The sequence below is a fragment of the Setaria viridis genome, chromosome 5, assembly GCF_005286985.2.
Source record: "Setaria viridis chromosome 5, Setaria_viridis_v4.0, whole genome shotgun sequence".
Taxonomy (NCBI): domain Eukaryota; kingdom Viridiplantae; phylum Streptophyta; class Magnoliopsida; order Poales; family Poaceae; genus Setaria; species Setaria viridis.
This window is the reverse complement of record NC_048267.2, coordinates 3,127,194-3,147,834: the sequence shown is the minus strand read 5'-3', so window position 1 is coordinate 3,147,834 and position 20,641 is coordinate 3,127,194. Positions and strand designations below refer to the sequence as shown.

The 20,641-nt window shown below is 43.9% G+C and overlaps 1 protein-coding gene and 2 pseudogenes across 1 annotated transcript; 1 reads left to right on the top strand and 2 right to left on the bottom strand.

The window, feature by feature from the left end:
- Positions 1-2,454: 2,454 nt before the first annotated feature.
- Positions 2,455-7,382, bottom strand: LOC117854576 (protein argonaute 4B-like; annotated as a pseudogene).
- An 821-nt stretch (positions 7,383-8,203) lies between these two features.
- LOC140220123 (protein FAR1-RELATED SEQUENCE 5-like) lies at positions 8,204-10,741 on the bottom strand (annotated as a pseudogene).
- A 6,415-nt stretch (positions 10,742-17,156) lies between these two features.
- LOC117855608 (probable glucuronosyltransferase Os10g0205300) lies at positions 17,157-20,042 on the top strand. Its single transcript, XM_034737992.2, has 4 exons — positions 17,157-17,882; positions 18,075-18,324; positions 19,226-19,435; positions 19,761-20,042. The coding sequence occupies exons 1-3, from the start codon at positions 17,188-17,190 to the stop codon at positions 19,391-19,393; spliced, it is 1,113 nt and encodes a 370-aa protein (XP_034593883.1). The 5' UTR covers positions 17,157-17,187; the 3' UTR covers positions 19,394-19,435; positions 19,761-20,042.
- The last annotated feature ends 599 nt before the right edge of the window (positions 20,043-20,641 follow it).

Genomic DNA, 20,641 nt, shown 5'->3' with positions numbered 1-20,641 from the left:
ATGATTACGACACAATTTATGTTGCGTATATCTCCGTTTGAAGTTTCATGCACCGATTAGTACTAAGCTGATAAAAAGATTGATGGACAATTTACTTAAACTAAACACTGCCATCAGGATTCAAGATCTTATTCACCACTTAATACTTCAGAAGGAAGCACCAGTCGGAGAGGATGGCCACATGCCAGTAGCACGACAGGGCAGCAATATAAGCACGGTGGTCGTACATACGGCTATTAGTGCCTCATTTTGTTTTAGCATAGGTAATCCGTAAAGCCGACCGGCCTGTGTAAGAGCGAATCCACATCTACTACCCCAATGCAAGCAACTGATGCGCACTCGATCGCGTCAGGTAGTCCCCTCACGTGGTCGTGCCAGGTCTGCAGGCGGACGAGCTTGTGGTAGGTGTTGAACCACTTCCAGTGGCCCAAGCACAAGGCGGACGCCCCTAACTAAGTTTATGGGGTAATTACATTATAAAGTATAAATACATTTTTGTTATTTTTGAGTTTTGGAAATATGGGTCATCATTCTGCGTTTAAGGTGAGCCCTTAAAATTGGAGGCCATGTATTGTACGGCCCTGATATGCACATTGGTATCCTTGTTCTTTCTTTCTTTCTTTTTTACGGGTGAATACTGATGTCCTCTGTCGATAGTCAACAAACTATTCGAAGTGAATACCAGCTACATGCAGCATTTAGTTTTCCAATACCTATCGTATTGGATTGGTACCCTTGACGATTTGAAGTTAAAAATCGACAGCAACCTTACAAAATACACGTGCCTTGAGAAAGTCAATATATAAGGCACTAGATTTACACTCCGAGAAATTTCAAATATATTATAACCTTCATTTTTGCTGTCTAGTTTTGCAGGTTGGCGTTCATATGAATATGCACAATCATTTAGCTGTATGCTCTTGATAAATGTTCTTTATTCTGAAGCTTCATAAGTTCTGTACATACCATCTGGCTGGCTAAACTATGTACTAAAATCTGGCACCACCTGCAAAATAGATAAAGCAAACCTTCCATTAGCATTCACTACTTAGTTCATCAACCTGTGCTCCAGCACATGGCAAAAATTTTAAAAGTTTGTGGATAAATTTGGGGCCCATGATTAATTAAAATTGATCATATTTGATCTCTCATGTCTTCACATTCTAATAAAAAAAATATACAGACATCTAGTAATCTTTAAGCCTACACAACAATGCTCAAGATGTTGAACTTTCTCTATTAAAAAACTATGAGTATAGTCTTATCCTTTTTAGTAAAAACAATTTAAACTATTGATACAATATGTTGTCATATTTCAGTAAAAATGTATAAATTTATCTAAAGTAGCATCTAACATGATTATTTTCACAAAGTATTAATATAACTTTGAAATACATTGCTAGTTTCATGGGTACGTGATACGTAAGGAAACATGTTTCATCATTGCTAATAAAGTATGAAAATATGTACTTGATGCTAGGAGTAATCCTGTGCGTGCTGTCCAGGTTCTGAGTGTCTAGGTGCAGAGCCTGTCCAGGTTCCGAGTGTCTAGGTGCAGAGCATATTTACTCAGCAGATTTCCAGCTGCTAGTTAGTGAGAATAATAAGCCAATCAAGGTAGTGATGGCTGTAGTAACAGACAGCTTGAGACACTTGACCTATCGGGCTAGTCTCTTAAATATGGTCGTTGCTTGGTCATCACACTGTTCTTGTTTTGGATGACCAATATCTGGAGCCATGATTACTTCATCCAATGGCACCGACAAGACAATCCTGTAGGTCGAACGTCTTCGCCACGTACGACCAATGAACCAGCATCTTCTCTCGTGCCTCCGCCTCCATAACTTACACAACCAAAAGTCGAGCAAGAAGAAGATCCATCTCTCCTCATGCAAAAAAAGAGAGCTCAAGTCTTTTTTGCAATAACCTCAAGACCTATATACCATCTGCCAATCTGGGCTGCCAATTTAAAAAACCCAGCTCCCATTACCATTTACCATCCCGCCAAATGCATAGCGAATCATCTCAAAGAGACAAAAGAAAACATAGGACATATGGTACCGACGGGTAACGTCCAATGCTCTACTTGCTCTGTTCCAAATTGTAGGTTGTTTTCACTTTTCTAGATTCATAAATATTATTATGCATCTAGATATGTACTTACATCAAGTGCATAGAAAAACTATACACCTAGAAAAACTAAAACGACCTACAATTTAAGATGGAGGGAGTATTTCAGTATCATAAAGGTAGTTTAGGGATCAGATCCAATTAAGCGCATAGAGAGCAAACTGTGTCAAGCCATCAACGAGGTCCAAAAGCAACAGCGTAGTCTGGCGTTCAAACATGAAAGGAAAAGCGAAGTAGGATCTGTCCATTTCAACACACCGTCCGCAGAGCTCAAACTCAGCAGAAGAACATGGAAGACTTGACGTTCTGGTGCAGCCGAGGCAGCTACGGCAGCTGCGCAGGGGCGCCGCTGGCCGACGACATGTCGTCGAACCTGACGAACTGTTTGACCTGCGCCGCTGCCAGGTGCGCTTAGTACACCGGGGCAACTGCAACGGGAAAACAGGGCCCCATCAGCTGAGCAATTCAAGTTGGAAGTAGAAAGTAACTGTTTTGACATTTATTCAGGAACGGTGAAGTGAAATAGACTTGGCTTACCGACAGATATGGCTGAGGTGCTCTTCTTATACCTGAAATGATCACAGTATTTGCAAAGTCAGATCAGAGGATTGCAAGATCCTTTTAATTTTTTTGGAGTACATGCAGTGTCAGTGTGCATACACATAGGAGAGGGAGTGCACGAGCTCCTGCAGGTCATCAGGACAGAAGCCGATCTCATCATGCAGCACTTGGTAATGTGTTGGCCTAGTTGTCCCCTGAAAACAACACAAGCACATTCACTGAATCAGGTCCAAAGAAAGAAAAAAGAAACCATTGAAACAACACAAGCAGCAAGAAGCATTGTCAAAGAAAACTAAGTAAACAAGGACAGGGGACACAGTTACAATCATGCCGGCATGTGCACACATGTAGAAATCGTAGTTCCTGGGATGGCAGACTCCCATGTCCACAACAGTACCTGCACAGTTAGATTTCACTACGAGGAAATTAAGAGGCATGGTTCCTGTACAGGATCCTATTTAACTTAAAAATCGAGGTTTACCAGCAGGGACATTAGTCACGTTGTCATCTCTGGGGTCTTCGGGCTCGAAAAACCTTGTGTGATGCTTCCAGGGACGCCGGAGAACAGGGTGGATAATATGATTAAGCAGATTCGCCAGAAGCTTCCTGGGCCTCCAACTTTTCTCTTATGTGTTCTTCCAGTCAGAAAGAACTGTGACATTTATGGTTTGCTGCACTAGCTCGCCCGTTCTTTAATCAAGCAGGTTCAATTTTCTGAGCAGGTTCAATTTTCTGCAAATTAAACAGTTTAAATATAGTCGAAGACTTCTCAAATATATACAATATCATGTATAAACATGGACCTACAATTCCCTTCATTTCACCACAACGAATGAGGCGCTGAACAAAATCCTGCATGTCCCACCGCGTTGAAAAATTAACGGCAGCCCATCTATTCACTTCCTTGGGCTCAATGAGCTTCTGAAGAGAACAGAATAGAGAAAATGATATCAGCAACAGAAATTAATATTGAACAATGAACATGCATCAGCAGCACAACATATAGAACCCTGACCTTGTTGTTGAAGTTCCACCTCCCATTGCGTGCAATAAGATCTTGATCATGTCCAGCTTTCAACTAACACGCATACAATTTAATAAGATATACAACATGCGCATCATATAATCATATGTCCAAAAATAACGCCAGGGCAATTTTGACCAACCAATGGACAGCAAGGACCGCTGTAGTACCGTAAGAGCCTTCCTGTACCTTTGCAGTGAAACCAGATGGCAAATCTACAAAGATATTCTCAATGACATGAGCACATTAAGCTCTCATTTAAACAATGACAAAAGGAAGAACAATGCCCACATACTTCTATTGGTAGATATGCCGGGTGCTTTGGTTTCCCCACATTCAAACAGGGAAAGTGTGCCGAATCTTTCAGTTCTATATGCCAATGCTGCTTGAAGTAATCGTAAACTGTTACTTCCACTGTATCAGAGCCATTGCCATTTCTTTTCTTCCATATGAACCTAGATCAATAAACGCATGTTAAACGAGCTCTGGTTAAAACTAAAATTATTTTAGTCTCACGTTTGTTCATACCAAGACTTTTCACTCAAACCAAAAATTTTAAATTCAGCATTCGAGTGGGTGGTTTTGATCCTCAAGCTCTTCAATACATGCTTTGCCTGAAAAGTTGTGAAGAATGGACAACATTAGAGCATCAAAGTAATCTGTTAGAACGATAATTTTCTAGGACTAGCAACATTAATGAAAAAATGAGCAACATCATGGCTGTAACTTACTTTGCCCCAGTCAATTCTACGAATGTCCTTGATATCCTGATTGGCTAAGAGAAAATCAATGGCAGGCCCTGGTCTCACAATTGTCGTTGTAGACACATCTGTAGCGTCGAACAATATCATGGTGCATATGCTTTATAACTTTGTCATGGCACAACTGTAACATCATGCAAAATTAGGCCTCTAGATGATAAACATACCAACATTAAGTGAGAGACCACTTTGAGTAACTCAGAAGCTGGAATGATATCCTTGCAGTGTTATCCTAAACGCTAAACGGTAAATAGTTGGTCACCTGCTATTTAGCCATTATTCGGTCTAAATGGCTGATTAAACGGGCTAAACAGTCAATTAAACGGAAACAGCTTGCCACCTTTTAGCATTTAAATGCTGTTTAAACGGCCTAAACGACCGTTTAGGCGAACAGTGTATCCTTGCAAACCCTTAATTCCACTATGCAAGTTAATTAATTGGGAAGGCTGTTGTGGAAAAAGGACTGTCGAACCAGAAGGCAGCCCCTAAAGTGTCAAAAAAAAAATGTCAAATAGACTAGTGAAGCAAGAATTTCCTCACAATGTTATTTTATATGTATCTGTACAAATAAATGGAGTGACATAAAAAAATTCTAGCTGGCTCACTAGTTCTTGACGGTAAATATTGCTTACTTCTTCGCAGAGTTTTGCCTCAGGATTATGTCGAGGACTCGTATAGCTTCCTCATAGTTCTCTGATTCCTGACCTCTAAGGACTCGGGCAATAGCATCCATCGGAACCGTTCCCTTCTAAGTACAACTCCACTATGAAGATTTTTACCTGGGACGGCTGTTTCATCCTTTTCATGTCACTGCCCCCACCAGGACTAGTATTTTCTCCAGGGGTCCTACTTGTTGCAACCCTGACATTGTGAGAAGTTGCACAGCTAAGGACAACAGCGCGAGATCATAAGCAATAAGAGAAACATGTAACAGAGGTGGATTGGTCACTTTGCAGATGAAGCATCCTCCACTACTACAGTGTACTCATTCCTGACATGCTGCAGGGCACCAATCGTGAATAGGCTCTTGTCACCGTCATAAGCAAAGCTCACATTTGTGAGATCAGAGGCATAGATCTCCTGCAATTTGTCGATCACTTTTCTACCTACACCTAATTGATCGACAGGTTGGTCGTCTTCATACTTAAGATTCACCTGCATGTGACAAAACATATCAGTGTGGACTTATTTGAAGAAATTCAGGAAACAAAAAGATAACAAATTGGGATTGCTACAAAGTACATTCATGGTAGTGATAGAATATAACATCAGCACTGTGAACTGATACTTTGAAGTGGTTTGCAAGAAGCCTTATTTTCTTCCCTTTTGTGCCATATTCATTAGGCCTAGAGATTGGGAGTCTCTGAGAAATTTGCAACTTGCCCGGGTCATCTTTGCTAGTGGTGGTTCCATCTTAGAAGAGATATTTCTGGAAAGAAAGCACAGAAAAATAGTAGCAAAATTAATTGATATGATGAGTTGATCATCATTACACAAAAAAAGGAAGCTGAAGAATCAGAGATCTTAGAATGACATTAACGGCCATCCATCTCAAGAGGAAGCTTATCCAACTTATAAATTATTTTCAGAAGGCAACTAAGAAATTTTCAGAAACAAAAAGGAGCCACTTGACCAACGAAACACCATTAGCCCATCTCTTCAGCAAAAGTCAAATTCAAGCGATTTTTTTTCAAGATTTCCATATCTATTTAGTGCCTAAACCAAGAGTGTTTTGAAGTTGTCACCGAAATTTGTGCAATCTACAGGACTCGATGTCCTACGTAGAAAGAACATGCCTACACACACGCGCCACATTTGCACAGAGAGATCTAACTAACAGTGGAGAAAAAATCAAATAAAAAAAGAAAATGAGAACATGAATATGGAAAAACCCTATGGCGTTGATCTGCAACTAATAACCGGGCGACGTCAGGCCAATTACCACCGACTCACTCATTCACAAAATACTTTTTATCCCCCAAAAGAAAAAAACAAAAGAAATGCATATATGGTAAGATGCCCATGCGTACGCCTGCTAAACAAGAAATGTGAAAAAGAAACTCCATGCACACCCAGGAGATCCATAACCTGCGCCGTTACGAAGACACCCAGGAGATCCATAACCTGCGCCGTTACGAAGACACCCAGGAGATGCATAATCTGCGCCGTTACGAAGACATAGGAGGCACTCCTGCTTATTAATTAAAGCAAGAATAGAGCAGGTAGTTCGCAAGAGAAATGGAGGATCGTGCAGACGATGAAGAAGGCAAAGGCTTACTCGTACGCCTCGTCGACGCCGGCGCCGCGCGGCGACTCCACGAAACCCTATCGTTCTTCTTCAGTTCAGTCTTCCTGGCAAAGACGGGGTAAAACCCCTCGTTCTACTACCTACTGTATGGGCAAGCAAGCAACCCAAAAGCCCCTGTTTGTTGAGTAGGTGGTCTTCTTCACCCAGCCAGACCCTTGGCCTCCCGCCCGTTGCCTCTGTGGCGTCTTTATTCGCTTCAGTTTCACCTCGGCACTTAAAATGCGGGGCCAGGGACAGGAGCACGGGGCCCAGCTTAGCCCATGTCTGGCACGGCTTCTCGGCCACCTTCTCAAGCCATTTTTTCCGAAGCCCTGCCAAATGGGGAGAGCAAAACGGCTTCACCACACAAGCCAACCAAAAGCCAAAAGACGCGTCACTGCGATGGTGAAGCCAAAAAATATGGCATCTCCCGGCTCATCCCAATTCCTCTAGATGCTTTCCACACTTGTCCTCGAAACCATGCACATGTAGAGTCGATCGATAGCGGCGGCACCGGGAGGCGCATGCGTGGGCATGGGGGCAGAGCCTGGCAGCGGTGCGGGGAACGAAGGCGCGTGCGCGAGCACGGGTCAGATCCTAGCGGCGGCGGCGCAGGCATGGACACGGGGGTGGAGAAAGGCGGCAGTGGCGTGCCGGAGGCACGGAGAGGGGGGCAAGCGCGGAAAAAAATTAGACGCAGGACTCCTGCAACCGAGTCCTGGTGCAGGACGGCCCCAGATCATGACGCGTGGGCGGCCTTCCCGATTGAACGCCCGCGCCCCTCGCGCGGAAGATGAGCCAGCGCTGAAGAAGAAAAAAAAAGACGAGCCCCTCGCGTGCGTGCCTCTCGAGCCGGCGGAAGACGAGCCGACGCTTAGCAGGGCTTCTCTGCGCGTGCAGGAGCTCCTCTCGCCTCATGGCTCCAGAACGAAGGGTTACCGAATCTGTTGCCACAGCTTCTCTGATTCGTTTCACAAACAAAATCTGGGATATTTCATAATCTGAAAAAGTTTAAATCTAAAGAGTTGTATGTGGAAGTGATGTGTAAAAAAAAATGACAGGTCCATAAAGTGTGATGTGATCCTAATCAAATAATATAAATAAGTTACATGGTACCAACTGACATAATACAGATCCAAATAAAATTATGTGTAACACAACAAAGGTTACATGCTTTCTTGATTTGGCATTCCACCAAAATTTAATTTTTTAATAGCCGGCTGTAATGTGGCAGCTCGATCAACTCCAAGTAAGAGATTTGTATATCCTCCTTGCATATAAGGAGCACCCACGGTTGAAGAATCTCTGTACATATTAAATTGTGACATTATGGCATTAGCATAGCCACCTTGGATCAATGGAGCAGCCATGGATGAAGATTGTCCATACACATCATTTGCAGAGTTTGGCACCATACTGTTAACATCCTTTTCACCATCATTAAGATCCTGTACCAAATCAAATATGAAAAGTGGATATAGTCCAACATACATGACTTACGATAAATAATTGCATATAAGGAATTCAAATATGAAAAATGGGCACAGTCCAACACATATGACTTACGATAAATTGATCTAGATTAGCACCTTCGTATACTTCGGATCTATTTTCTACTGCAGTTGTTGAATCTTATCCTATATTCAAACATATCAAGTTAACTATATTGGCATATAATAGATAAAAACATGTAGAATTGATATGAGAAGTACCTTTCTTTTTACCACTTTTCTTTTTCTTCCCTTTATTCTTTTCAAGGGAGATGGTCCCTCGTTTACTCTTTGGACCTTTTATCACCTGAGGAATTCTAAATGATATTTTACCTCTCAATGTGTCTGTAACACAGTTTGTTGAAACTAGAGGGACCTCACTGGCTTTTGTTGCATCCTGCTTAGAGAATTATTTGCTTCCAAGTCCAACTTATCTATGGCATTCTCCAAATCAACAAGAAGTTTCTTAGACAGTGAACACTTCAACGCAATGGATGTCACCTTTCGTGCAATACGTGCAGCATGCGTTTTCAAGCTTTCCTTTTCAAATTCTTATTTCTCAATATAGAATCCTCTCTTTGCATATTTTGTCCATCTATTCAATATGTATTGAGATGGCAACAAGAAAATATCATTTGCATTGAAGACTTTGAGGGCATGCTTGCACAGTAAACCTATATGTGGATATCATATTTCATTACTTTGTATTATAAACTATACTATTGCAATAAAGATTTTTGTACGTACCTATGGATTTGTATTTTCTGCGAGCACATGTAATGGTAATATCTGCTTTGTTGAACACAACCGTTGCTCCATAATCAGAGTACATATGTGTAACCGTATATGTCAAAATCGACCCCTCAGTGTGTAACAACTTACAAGATAATGAAAATTGTTCATTAAATTCTTCCTGAAACTCTTTATACATCCGACTTGTATATGACTCGGCCACAGTCTCCAAAAGAGGTATGTGTGCAACTGGACTCTTTCGACGTGATTGAAAATCTTCATCCAACTCATTATTATGAAGACTAGCAGAAACCTTGTCACATTCTTCAAGTAGTTTCGAAATACCCAGTTTCCTACGAAACCTTTTCTTGAATACGTTATTCCTACCTTCGCTTCTTTGAGTGGAGTTCATATCAGCTGTAAATGAGTCACGATATACAGCAGCCCACTTTGTCCTCAAATCATATAGGTTTAACATCCATTCATTATCCTTAAGGTTGTACTCACACAACAATTCATCCTACTTCTTGTTAAAGTAAAACTCAGATCTATCTTCATAGACACATCCCTTAAAATCAGGAAGAAAATTCTCTTGATGCTGCTGGATTACATGACCAAGATGTTTAGTAGCATTTAGATAAATATACCACAAACAAAGACGATGACTTGTGTTTGGGAATACATAAGCAATTGCACCTGCCATGGCCGCATCTTGATCAGTGAAAATTGTGCAGCCCCAACAAATGATTCAATAGTCTCATTAAACAATAATGCAGCCCCAAAAATTATAGTCTGCTTGTGATGGTTGGTTCCCAGGAGCGGAGCAAAAGGCATTTCAAACTTATTAGTCTGAAACGTGGTGTCAAAAGACACGGCATCACCAAAACATGTGTAATCCATGATAGATTGACCGTCCGCCCAAAAGAAGTTAGCCATCCTGCCATCTTCTTCATCTATTTGAATGGCATAAAAAAATGTTGGATCCTCTATCTGCTTATTTTTTAAGTATTCCAACAATGTTTGTGCGTCATTGGATTCTAAGTATTTTCTACGCTGCCGACCAATCTCATTGTTACAATCAATCCGTGAGAATGGCACTTTGTCAGCTCCTCCATAAAATTGCACCATAAACTCAAACACTTGGGCTGGCTTCATCCCGCCCTCCCTCATCTGGCCAATTAGCTTCTTGTCCACTTCTTGAACACGTTGTTGGGACCTAAGCTTCTGTCTTTTATTTGGACTTGCACGGTAATGGTTGTGATCAAGCACAACTTTCTGCACTGACCAAACCCCCTCCATGTTGACACTAAACTGAATACGAGCATCACAACCTGTCCTTGTAGTGTCCTTTGATGACTCAATTTGTCGATGACCTTGACTACTGCAAACTATATATTTGAGATAGATACTGCCATCTCTTTGACGCTTTGTGTCGCTCTTTCTAATACTGAACCCAACCTTACTTGCATAGGTGTTGTACATATCATAAGCTTCCTTCTCGGATTGAAAAGACATTCCAACTTCAGGAACGATGAAATAATTTTTCGCAACTTCATCAACCACCTGTTGTACAATGAGTCGAGAATTAAAGGTGCCTTACAACAATACATATTATTATACTATCACTGCAATTTATTATTCACGTTCCTTCAATTACCTCATCCGGCCCCTGATCACCTTTACTGTCGCTCGCTCCGTCGCCGTTGCCCGGCAGGGCATGCTCCAACGACTCCACCTCCAGAACCAATGGCACCATATGGATCACAGGGTCACCGCCACTTGATTCTGCACGCGCGCCAGCTCAAACCCTAGGCGGCGATAATACGGAAGACGAGAGCTCCTGCATGCGGTGATTCCGTTAGTAGAAAATCGAGGCGCAGTTCAAGGACCTCATGCGCTACCTCTGGATGGAAGCCCTGCCTCGTCGAGCGCATCCAGGCTGCCGCCGTCGCTGGGGTGCCGCAGACCGGCACCGCGAACACGCCTCTACGCGTCGCCCGGCAGCACGGTGCCGACGACGGCCTCTACGCGTCGCCCGGTGACGCCTGTTGGCCCGCGATCCCGCGATCACCAGCTGCTGAACAACCCCGTCGTCCCGGAGCTGTCGAGCACCACGGCCGTGTTGTCGTCTTCATCCTGAGATTATGGAAGGCCCCAGATGTTGTTTGTGAAACGAATCAGAGAAGGGCTCGTCAGCGCCATCTCGTCTTCCGCCGGCTCGTCTTCCGCACGCGCACGAGGGGCTCGCTCGTTCCTAGCTCGTCTTCGTGGCTTTCCTTCAGTGTGGTGGCTCGTCTTGCTGGCTCGTTCCTGGCTCGTCTATTTTTTTCTTCTTCAGCGCTGGCTCATCTTCCACGCGATCGGGAGGGCTACCCACGCGTCGTGATCTGAGGCCGTCCTGCACCAGGACTCGGTTGCAGGAGTCCTGCGTCTAATTTTCTTCCGCAAGCGCGGGGTAGGAGGGGCAGAGACCGACTGCACGATGGCGTCAACGCGAGAGAGGTGGGCAGAACGGAAAAGAAAGAGGGGATGAGAAGGAAAAGAAAAAAAATTGGAAGGGAGAAGAATGTATGGGGAAGAAAAAAAGTGTAACAACCTAGCCTAATTAAATCATGTTTAATCTTAAATAAAGTCATTAGAGAATAAAGAAGAACAATTGGTAGTTGTGAAGACAAGTAAAAAGACACTTTTGCCCTCACAAGCCAAACAACTGTTTAAAACATAACTCAAATTTTTGCTTAAGAACTTAAAAATCTCTCCAACTAAGAGTTGTAGAACTCAACTTCCCTAACAACTTTTATTTTTGGTGTTTTGTTTGAATCTGAGCATAAGACCTTAAAAAACTCGAAATTCAAAACTGTGTCAATTTAAGAAAAACAGATAAAGTCTCAAATTTGAAGTTCTTTATCTATAGTTTCCAAATATGAACTCAAGCTGAGCTCTATATAAAAGTTTTAGAGCTTCGAGTCCTTAACAATGTTGACTAAAGGAGTAAGCTCGAGATCTGCATAGAAGGCTTTCAAAACCCAGGTCAAAGTCGGCCAGTTTGGTCAACCCAGCCCCCGACCTGCAATAAGTCTGGAATCGGTTCAACCATGCATCTTGGCATGAGCTTATCTCATGAAACTTGAACAGAACACCAGAAAAACCCTTTGTAAGAGTTGGAGAGCTAAGTTCATACAATAACTTCATCTTTTGTACCATGGGCAAATTCACCTCAGAAGCTTTCCAAAACTGGAGCTCAATACAGCCAAAAACCTTGAAAAAAGCCAAACAGCTGAAAATTCTCTAAGTCTGGAAATCAGGCATTTCTTCAAACTTTGAAGCTTTTTATCTTCAAATATGCTGTAAATTTGAACTCAGTTCAATTACAAACGTTGAACTTGGATTTGAGGACTACAACTTTTGTAAAGGGAGTTAAGATCACGCAGATCAAAAATCGGGAGTAACTCGTGCTCGAAGCCCGCCCCATCGCTGGCTCTCGCAAATCCCTTGCACCCATAGCGTGCCAGAGCGCGTGCGTCGCGCTAGGCCCGCCGCTCGCCGCGTGGCCTCCGCTCACCGGCGCAGCGCCTCCATTCGGTCTCCGGCCGTGGCAGGTCGACGCCTCGCGTGCCCCGCCGCCAGTGAAGCGTCGCGGTCCCCCACCCTGCTCCCGGCAGGTCCGCCTCGCCCGAGGGCATGCCTTGCCCACTGCCCTGCCCGAACGCGCGCCCCCGCGGACGCCCTGCTCGACACCACCACCTTCACCAACCGCCGCCCCGGCCGCGACAGCTGCCTCCTCGCCTCGCCAGTGACACATCCCAGCAAAGCTGTTATTGCCGCGCACGCTCGCTTTGCTTCGCCCGTGCCTGCTCGCCTCGCGTGTAGTGTTCTCGCCTATCGCGCCACCTCCCTTCTCTGCGCCAATGGCCTCGCTGCCATTAATGGCCGCAGCAGCGCCCTGGCTCCCTCTGGTCCCCAGCTGCCAGTCCCGCCCCGCCTCGCTCGCCTGCTCCGCCCAGCCCTCCGGCGCTGCCTATGCCCCTTTCCCCACTCGACCAGCCTCGCCGCGCTCCCCCTGCTCTGTTTTGCACCCGGCGCCGAGCCACCTCTCCGTGGAGCCCCCACCTCCGCCGCTCCCCGCTCCTCGCCGCCACTACCGCTAGCTCCGCCGTACCCACGCGAAGCTTCCCGAGCCGCTTGTTGGGGTCCCTAAGCGCCGACAATGCCGGCACACTGCCCTTGCACCGTTCTGCCCCCACCGAGCCTCCTCCGCGCCCCCAATCACCGCCAATCGTCTTCCGGTGAGCTCCCACACCTTCCCTACAACTTGTTGCCCTGGATTGGCCGGCGTATCGCCGTAATTTGGCCGGACCGCTGCCGTGCACGCCTCCAAGGACACACTTGTGTATTTTCCCGTCTTACAGGGGCCTTAGCGCTAAAGTCAAGGACCTCTGCGCATTTAACCTATAGACCTAAGGGCTAGATCGCAAGATTGCCACGGTTTTTCTTTTGTTTTTGGCAGAAAATGATCCAAACTTTGAAAATACACCATAAATTGTACAAAAATAGGAAAAATGTCAAACCAATTTTTCTAGACTCAGTATAAAGTATAGTTTCTAATAAAAATAGTTTTGGCACATGTCTCTGCTAGAATTACTGTTATATGTTTTAATCCTTGTTTAAACTATTTAAATCGTAGTAAACCATAGAAAAATGCTAAAATGATGAATCCAACCCTCAAGTGCTTGTCTTAGAGAATAGAAGCTGGGAAAAATCATTTGGAGACTAGCACGGATGTTTAAGTCTCTGTTTTAGTTTTATAATGGAAATCTAAGGTTGCTTTTTGTCTTTTTGTATAATAATTCATCCAGAGGTGAGAAAAATGTGAAACCACATTGAGTAAATCAGTGGTGTAGCCTAGTTCACAAGAAAAATCTGAAACCCTATTTGAAGGTTCTTGGAACCCACCTACCCTTTTATAGGAAAATAAATGAGGAGAAGTTAGGGTATATGGTTGCCCTTCGTCAAAAATTCTGAAAAATTCACCAAAGGCTATGTTGCTTCTTTGTAACACTCTGTTAAGATTTCAGCAACAATTTCTCTGAATAACTCGAGTTAAAAATGATTAAGTACCTATCACATTGGGATGATGAAATCATTTTAACTATTTTTATACTGATCCAATGCACCCTAAATTTTTACAGTAGCCTAATGATGTTATATCTAATCTATTGTTAAATTACCAAGGTCATACCTCACTGTTTGAAGACTGAAATAAAATTTGTGAGATAAACCTAACTAAATGGAAGAAAGAAACCTTACGTAAAGGTGATGGTCTCTTTTGGAAGAGGTAAAAAAACATTCAGAAATAGGATAACCTTCCGATCTAAAGTTTAATAAATTTAAGTTGCATATATGTACACAATCACCATCAAATCAACCTCGGGTTTTGTACCACAACACACCTTCCCTTATGCAGATAAAGAAGGTATAGAACCTTGTTTAGATGAATGTGGTCATAATGTAAATTACACTTCTGTGCTAATTCATATTTTGCATCCGATATGAGAAAGCATGGGAGTTGAACTTGATGCATTTGCATTTCGTGTAGAGCTGAACCTTGCTGACGGAATGTACGAGCTTCACCCGGCGCCAGAATCTGCATCAAGTCGGAGCCAAGCCCGTACCGGAGCAAACCGAGGACCAGTTCGCTAACTCCCCGTGTAAAGGCAAGTCCCGAAGCATGATTTCCTATTTTTAAATACTTGCAATACAATTGATTACTTTGATTGCGCATTTACGTTCCAGGAGTTGATTGAAACCGTAAAAATGCATGACTTAGTACCCTTTTGATCTGAACACTAGTATGATAAGCCGAGTAGTTGCAATGCTTAATAGGACTCGGTAAAAGTCAAGTGATTGCCTGTCACTCGCGAGTTATAGGAGTTGATTGCTTTCTTTTTGTTACATTATAAGGACGATGGACGGGGTAGGGCTCTGTGAACTGTTTTTGGTGGTCGGTGGATTGCCCCGTCTGTCTACCTGAAATTGGACTAAGGTCGAGATGTGATAGTGTTCGTGATCAAGTGTTGAAAGTATTAATCTCATACCTAGTATTGGATGGGGAAGCCTAGTACCTGATTGAACCGGAACGTGAGCGGATCGTTCCACTGTCTCTGAAACAGAGTTCCCTTGCGGCCGCATGTGGTGACAAGTGCGGTCATAGAACGGCAGAGGCTGGGTCTATGGAGCCTTGTACTAAGGGAAGTGGGCCCGACACGGGTCTGGGAATTGATGGGGATGGCTGACAAATGAAGCGACCCTTCACGGTGCGCGAATGTCGTGGGATTAGGTTCGCCATGCATGGTTAAGAAATTTGAATTGATTCGTCTGCTTCTCACAGTTTGGGACTACTTGATCGCTATGCTACACTGAGTAATAATGAAAAATGATGATCTAATATTGTTACTTGTATAAATTGCTTGGAAATTATGCTAGGTTTAGTATAGTTGCTAACTTAGAATGGTAAAACAACAGTAGAACTTGTGGCTAAAATATTGAAAATAAGGACCTACACTAGTCGCTTTTGGCAAAAACAAACTCCAGAGCCAAAAAGCTTGCATGTCTAGGTGTTGCCACCGGTTGGTTAAGTCTTGTTGAGCGTAATCGCTCAGTCTTGTTGTGGCACATCTTTTTAGGTGATGTTGATACCCTTGAGCTCGCTGCAAGTGGCACTTGGCCTCCCCAACTTCCTCCTGGTTGGACGGTTGAGTGGGATCCCTCCTCGGACGGCGAGGACAGGGATCATTGATGTCATGATCGGCTTCTTAATGATATCCTGCAACGATGTCTAGCTTCCACTTATTTATTTCTGTTATTTGAAAACTCTGCAAACCTTGTTTGAATTTCGAACTTGATGTTGTAATAATTCGATGCACTTGTATAATTGAGATGGACTGTTGTAATCTCTGTAACCACTCGCCTTCGTGCGAGTCTTGCTTTCTCGATCCTGAGTTAAGTGGTTTATCGGATGAAATCCGACGGACGACCAAGTTGATTTGTTTAAAGTACATGATCGCGTGTTAAGCGACTTAAGTGTATTTTAGCCAAGTAAATTTGGGCGGTTCCGCCATAAAAAGGAAAAAAGAGAATGAATGGGAAAATTAGGAAGAAAAATAAAAAAACAAAAGAAATAACCTAAGGGTATTTTTGACATTTCACACATCCTATCCATTCTAAAAACTAGGAGAAGTCGTTCTACCACGTTTTTCCAACAAGACAAGCTAGAGAAAAAAAAGTCTATTGGAATATTAAGGAGGGGAGGTTTCTAGTTCATGATGTCCATGGACTACACATCCATCGAGATAATGTTAATTAGCAAGGAAATTGATTTGCCTAATGCAAGAAAAAAAAAAGATAGTGCATTGGCATAGTTACTGAAAATAAGACTGGGAGCATAACAACTATTAAAAAAACTACACAAAAGCCGGAGTGAACATGATAAAAAAAAGGAGAATATTAAGCCAATAAAGTTCAAGATGTTCGTATACCTAAAAAAATTACAAGAGAATATCAAAGAGTACAGGTCTATTTATGATGTGCATGGACCAGATGTGCACCAAGATCTTGATCATTGATGAGGAAATTAGATTGCTCAAGGCATAGAAGATGGTGCATTGATGTAGTTGCTAACAAAGACAATAAGAGAAGAACATCTCGAAAGAACCTACCTATATAGCTCATCGCTATGAGAATAATGAGAAAATACCTAGAGAGAAAAAAGTTACATGTTATTACCTATTATTAAGATAGCTGAAAGTGTATCAGACACGCTATTAGCGTGGATCATCTTGCTAGTTTAGAATACAAGACGGGTATCAATCAAATTTTATGTATCTCCCGACGCGCTGCTCAAGCTCGACAAGCTCAGCTCATGGTATTTATCCAAAAAGAAAAGAAAGCTCAGCTCATGGTACGCCAAACCACCCCTCAACGTGACCGATCACCCGGTGGATAACGGGGCTATCGGGGGCTCGGGGCCACGGGCCAGCGTGTTTCCCTGCGAAATGGTCCGCATGGAACGCGCGTCCCGCCCCCACGCGCCCCGTCCACCCAAGTCCACGTCACCACGCCACGGCGCCACGCCACCGCGCCTACGCCCGCGACCAAGTCGGTCTGCGCGGCGAGTCCTTCCCCGTCCCCCAAAAGCCGGAAGCCATGGCCCCCCGCCGCCTGCTAGTGCCAGAAAACCACACGCATAGGCAGGCGCACGCGCGCGGCAGCAGCAGCACAAAGCCTATGGCGGCAGCGGTGCTGCCGTTCTCGCCGCGGCGGCCCTTCTCGTCGCCGTGCTTCCTCCTCTGCTTCCTCCTCGGCTTCGTCGCCGGCCTCTTCCCCTTCGCGCACCGCCACCTCCACCACCTCGACCTCCGCCACCACCCGCTCCCGGACGACCCCCACCCTTCTTCGCCACCGGCCCTAGTCCGTGTCCCAGCGGCGGCGGCGGAGACAGACCTGGAGCCGCCGACCCTGATAGTCGTGACGCCGACCCGCGCCCGCCCGCTGCAGGCGTACCACCTGCACCGCCTCGCGCACACGCTCCGCCTTGTCCCGCAGCCGCTGCTCTGGCTCGTCGTCGAGCGCGGCGCCGCCACGCGCGAGACCGCCGCGCTGCTCCGCGGCTGCGGGGTCATGTACCGCCACCTCGCCTCCCCACGCTGCGACGACGACGCGCCCGACGCTGCTCGCCGGTGGCGGCCCGGGCGCCCGGCGGCGGAGCCCCGCGGCGGCCTGCGCCAGAGGAACGCCGCGCTCGACCACATCGAGCAGCACCGCATCCACGGACTCGTCTACTTCGCCGACGAGGACAACGTCTACTCCCTTGACCTCTTCCAACAGCTTCGAAGCATAAGGTAAATCGACCATGACATCACAATCCTCTTGATCTTTCTTTCCTTCCAAAGGATGCTACAACTCTCACAATTTTGCATACAAATTTGCGATCCTGTTTGAATTCACAATCAATTTAGTTTACATGCAACAATCCCATATTGGAAATGCGAAACCCAATTGCGTAAACCAGTGAGCAATGCTGTGATGTTCAGGAGTTTTGGCACCTGGCCGGTCGCAATGCTGGGCGTGGGGAAGAGCAAGACGCAACTGGAAGGGCCGGTCTGTGACGATAGCAGAGTGGTTGGATGGCACACGAACGAGAGGAACAGCAGGTCGCGAAGGTTCCATGTGAATTCGTCGGGCTTTGCTTTCAATAGCAGCATGCTCTGGGATGCCGACAAGAGGGCGCACCAGGCGTGGAACTACATCCGGCTGCTGGACACGGTCAGGGAGGGCTTTCAGGTAACCTGCTTTGCTTGTGTCCCTGTCGAAAAATTTTCATTGTATAAATCTGAAACATTCATGCTGCTTTTAGAATAACCAGGTCAATTTTGATGACCAGAGCAGCCGACTGCGGTCGGCAATTGTTGTTATCTGCTTAGGGTAGCGCATTCCAAAACGAGGCATTGATTGAATTGCTCATATATAGTCTGTATTCCCTGAGGTTTGCTATGTGCTAATTCGTAATTGCCAACCTTGCTTGCTTGCACACATGAGAGACTATCTCTCCAAATTTTGTGCAAAGCGTACTAAAAATTTGTTCTTACCCTATACTGATTGAAGTCCTACAGTATCATTTGACAAAGACAGTTGGTTTGTGGGCTGTTGGCATCCAATTAGGCCTTCCTGAGTTTGAATAGTGTGACAAATCGGTTTGTTGGGAACTATTACTACTATACTACTTCTCAATAGCTCCAGTGTTTGACCTCATATCCAAGAAGATTTAGCTAAACCACTTGATGCCTCTTCATCTCATAACTCACAACTTTTTAGAGTCAATTTGCATAGCGTTGGTATGCATTTTTCCTATTGTATTTCATTACAGGGAGATGGAACTGAACAATATGTCATCATTCTTCAATCAATAAGAAAACTAACTGTCCAAGCAAAATAAAATAGGAAGTTTTTTAACTAGTTCCCAATATGGTCACACTTCAAGTATCTGTCTTATATTCTAGAAAATTTTCCCAGCACAAACAATTGTGAAAGACATTTCGTGCACGCAGCAACTGAAATTAGTACAAAAACATTTTTCTATATCATCCCTGTATATTGTATTATGAAGTTACCTTTTTTCTACCTGGCATTCATAACCTACTCAATTTTTTTGTCAATCTGACTGAAAAAAGTTAAATGCATGCAGGAGACAACATTTATAGAACAACTTGTTGAAGATGAAACTCATATGGAGGGCATACCAGCTGGTTGTTCAAAAATTATGAATTTAAATCTTCGTCTCGAAGACAAACATCTTGGACATCCCAAGGGGTGGCAAATGACTCAAAACCTGGATGTAATCATTCCTCTCTGAGAAGAAACAGAGGCACACAGCACGGCTTGTCATTCACTGCAGGTAAAAGATTGATCATTTTGATATTTTTTTCTTAATAATGATATAGTTAGAGTCATTTCTATGCAATTTTTATTTCATATGTTAATGTTCTGCATCTTAGATATCTTCCTGATATTGCTCATGATTTACCAAATGCTATGAGTACCTATTTTGTTTTGCAAATCATGAGTAACTTAATGAGGAATAAGTGTATAAATTTATAAAACAAGTGCAGAGACTAGACTGCTGAAGCTTGGGATTGGTTGATAAATGTCATTGTCGTCCAGCATTTATTTTTGTTGAGGCTAGGATGCTTAATGTGTTGCGTGTTTGTTTGTCCCTGCAGCTTACGCCAGCGAGCACATGGAAATAGCAGGGCATGGCCATGTCAATCTGGAGGAAGTTGTCACTCCACCGGAGGGTTAGGTGTACATACGTCATGCAAAAGGAAATATGCACTTACTTTTCACATATTGTTAGCAAACAGCTAACTTCCGATTAGGTGTACATACATTATGAAAAAAGAGTAGCATACGAGGTTCCTGCGTGTTCCAAACAGGGCCTTAGCCTTGATTAACATTCGAAAAGAAAAAAACGCCTATTTGAAAGAGAGAAGCAAATTTGAAGATGCGCAGACGTCAATTCAATTTATAAAAGCCGAGCCGAGCAATAACGCAGTGTGAACCATGTTATTGCCTTGGGAGAACCATGACCGGAGAGATTGGTGTAGTTCGATTCAGGCCTGGTTTGGTTACTCTTCCTTATTTTTAGCACCCGTCACATCAAATATTTAGATACTAATTAGAAGTACTAAACGTAGATTATTTACAAAACCCATTACATAAGTGGAGGCTAAACGGTGAGATGAATCTATTAAGCCTAATTAGTTCATGATTTGACAATGTGTTACTACAGTAAACATTTGCTAATGATGGATTAATTAGACTTAGTAAACATTTGCTAATGATGGATTAATTAGGCTTAATAGATTTATATGTCGTTTAGCCTCCATCTGTGTAATGGGTTTTATAAATAGTCTACGTTTAATACTGCTAATTAGTATCTAAACATTCAATATGACACGTGCTAAAAATAAGCAAAGGGAACCAAACGGGCGATCAGTGATTAGACATGAGTTGACATGGGAGAGCCTTCCACTGTCACCCTCAAAAACCTGCGGAATACAAATGGTACAACCAAGGCTGATCCCTCGTTGAATCCATCCAA

What these genes read in the sequence shown, in the direction of transcription:
- LOC117855608 (XM_034737992.2), top strand. Translation starts at nt 17,188, where the DNA reads ATGGCCCCCCGCCGCCTGCTAGTGCCAGAAAACCACACGCATAGGCAG. An exon ending in CAACAGCTTCGAAGCATAAG is followed by an intron (nt 17,883 to 18,074) that starts GTAAATCGACCA and finishes TGTGATGTTCAG; the next exon opens with GAGTTTTGGCACCTGGCCGG. An exon ending in CGGTCAGGGAGGGCTTTCAG is followed by an intron (nt 18,325 to 19,225) that starts GTAACCTGCTTT and finishes AAATGCATGCAG; the next exon opens with GAGACAACATTTATAGAACA.